General features: G+C 49.8%; 1 protein-coding gene across 1 annotated transcript in view; it reads right to left on the reverse strand.

Moving 5' to 3' along the window:
- ZPBP (zona pellucida binding protein) overlaps positions 1 to 1,597 on the reverse strand; it is a 28,856-nt gene extending 27,259 nt beyond the window's left edge. Inside the window, exon 1 of the mRNA XM_051610262.1 lies at positions 1,477 to 1,597. Coding sequence (XP_051466222.1) covers positions 1,477 to 1,597 — 121 coding nt within the window. The remainder of the gene's footprint in view (positions 1 to 1,476) is intronic.
- Positions 1,598 to 2,640: the final 1,043 nt, after the last annotated feature.

Below are 2,640 nucleotides of genomic sequence, written 5' to 3' on the forward strand. Positions count from 1 at the left end.
GCTAATGGAAAAGACTATGACTTTCTAAAGGAACTGGTGAAACTCAATCATAACCAGATTATAGAATAAGATCTAGCACATATGCAGACTAATATTAAAAATAAAATCTAATTGAATACTGCCTAAGTGATTTACTATAGTCAAGTTTCAGATCCTCACTAGGAAGCAGAAACTGTCATTTCAGGGCATTCCCACTCTTAAGAGTTGAGAGGCCATACAGCTGGATTTCCCAATCAGTGAGAGCTGACAGTGCAATTATGTACACAGCAGGTACAAGATCAGCACTAGTATGCCAGAACTGCACAGTCTTGGTACCCTACCACATCACTACTTCTGTGCCTCTGAGCCTTCAACAAAGTTATGCAGCACTTTCAGCTCAGTACCAAAGTTACCAGGTACTGACTGTGCATGCAACTCGCTTGTGGTATTAAGACTCCCTCAGGCTAGCAGCTTCCTTGGCACATAGGAAGGAGGAACACCCCTCTCCCCAGTGCTGTTCATTTTTGAGGGGAAAAAAAAGATTACTTGGATAATCTTTAGCTTTCCTACACCCATCTCTACCTTCACAGGTAGAAAGTAAGTTTAATCCCACTGGTGAATATGGTGGATGTAGGTGGGCAAAAGCATTGACAGGTATTTAACAGAACCCACAGGGGAAAAGCTGGATGTCCAATGCCTCAACTTATGACTTATGTGGAGAGAAAAGAAGTTTCCCACACCTGTCCAATGAACAACATACAAAACGTATCAGTAAAACCTCTTAGAACTACCAGGCTGTAAAGAGAGTCAGGAATGTAGCAACATATGCATCTATTTTTGTTGAAAAAGTAAATAAATGCATGAGGACAAGTCTTAAGGAACTGGAGTTGTTTAGTCTGAAGAAAAGGAAGCTGAGGGGAGACCTTACTGCTCTCTGCAACTACCTAAAGGAGGTTGTAGCGAGGTGGGAGTTGGTCTCCTCACTAGTAGCAAGAAATAGAAGAGCAAACAGCCTGAAGTTGTGGCACAGGAGGTTTAGGTTCGGAAATTAGGAAAAAATGATTCATGGAAAGGGTTATGAAGCATTAGAATAGGCTGCCCAGGGAAGTGGTGTGAACATCCCTGAAGGTATTTAAAAGATACGCAGATGCGCTTAGGGACACGGTTTACTGGTGGACTTGGATGGCAGCGCTAGGTCAATGGCTGGACTTGATCTTAAAAAGGTCGTTTCCAACCAAAACGATTCTGTGACAATGGAATAGACAAGAAATGAACTCATGAAAACCTGTAAAATCCACCTCCGATGCTGCAGGTAGGGCAGGGGAAGCAGAGAGTGAGCTTTCAGCGCCACGACAGCCACCTTCCCCGAGCTCCGCCTGCAGGCCCCGAGGGACGCGGGTGGCCGGCGCGTTGACCCCGGCCGTCCCAGCACCTGCCCGAGGCCCCGGCTGTCGCCGGCCTGAGGCGAGCGGCGTCCCCCCCCGCGCGGGACGGTACCTGCGGGGGGTGCCTGCAGCAGGAGGAGGAGGAGGAGGAGGAGGCGGCAGGCCGGGAGGTGGGCGGCGGCGGCCGTTGCCCGTCGGCAGCCCCGCGGCCGGCCATGTGCCGCACGCCTCATCGCCAGAGCCCCCAGTGCCTCTTCCGACCGCTGGGGCGCGCGGCAGCCGTTAGCCGCCCCCAACGGCCGGCGGGCGAGGCCAGCGGAGGGCCCGGGCGCCGCGGGGGTGGGGGGGGAGGGAAGGGGCTGCGCTGCCTTCCAGCCTTCCCTGCCGCGGGGAAGGCGGCGGCGGGGGCTTTCCCGGCCGCAGAGCCCGGCTCTGCCCTCGCAGCTCTGGCGAAAGAGGGGAGGAGGGGGAGGCTTTCACATCCTCAAACGCCAGGGAAACATCTGCCGCCGCGGCAGCTCCGTCCTCGGTCGCCCAGCTGCCCGGTTATAGCGTATTTCATCCCAATCCATTAGAGCACCAGCACGGCCGGACCTCCGCGCCAGGGGCAGCTCCTTTGAAACGGTCAGGCCTGCGGTGGTGCAAGGGTCCAGAAAAAAAAAAAAAAAAAGAAAGAAAATGAAAGAAAAAAGAGCAAATAAGTTTCCATTGCAAAAGCAAAGAACTGCTCTAATCTAGTCAGTGTCGTGAGCATTAGCAGCTGTGCTGCTCAGCCTTTATTGCCCTGTTACAAAAGGGCAATTAAGAAGGTGTCTGGAATCGCAAGGCCTGTGCGTATCCCTGTGGCATAAGAATATTTAATTTGTAGTAGGTTAGAGAAATCATTTTTTTGAAAGAATGGGGGAGAAGAAAGTTACAGATTGGGGAAGCAAATAAAGTCTGGCAAGAAAATGTAACTGTCTTGGAAAATTCGGTACGTTACTGTGCCCGGGAGGAAAAAGAGCTGTTTACATCAAAGAATCAAAAAGATTCCACAGGACTCCTTAAGTAAAGTAAAAGGCAGACACCTAGTAAAGAGTACTAGCTTACCTATATGACCGGGTTATCAATGTTCTTCCTTAAGTAAAGCATGGGATCACTTCTGAAAATTGATAGAAATAATTCAGCCTTACGTGGCAAATTTACTTCCCAGAATAATCTGGACAGAATCTCTGTCAATGAAATCAAAGATGAAGCTTGAATTGTATTTCATTCTGCAAAATTAATGTGGCAAAAC

Source organism: Apus apus, chromosome 2, assembly GCF_020740795.1.
Source record: "Apus apus isolate bApuApu2 chromosome 2, bApuApu2.pri.cur, whole genome shotgun sequence".
NCBI lineage: Eukaryota > Metazoa > Chordata > Aves > Apodiformes > Apodidae > Apus > Apus apus.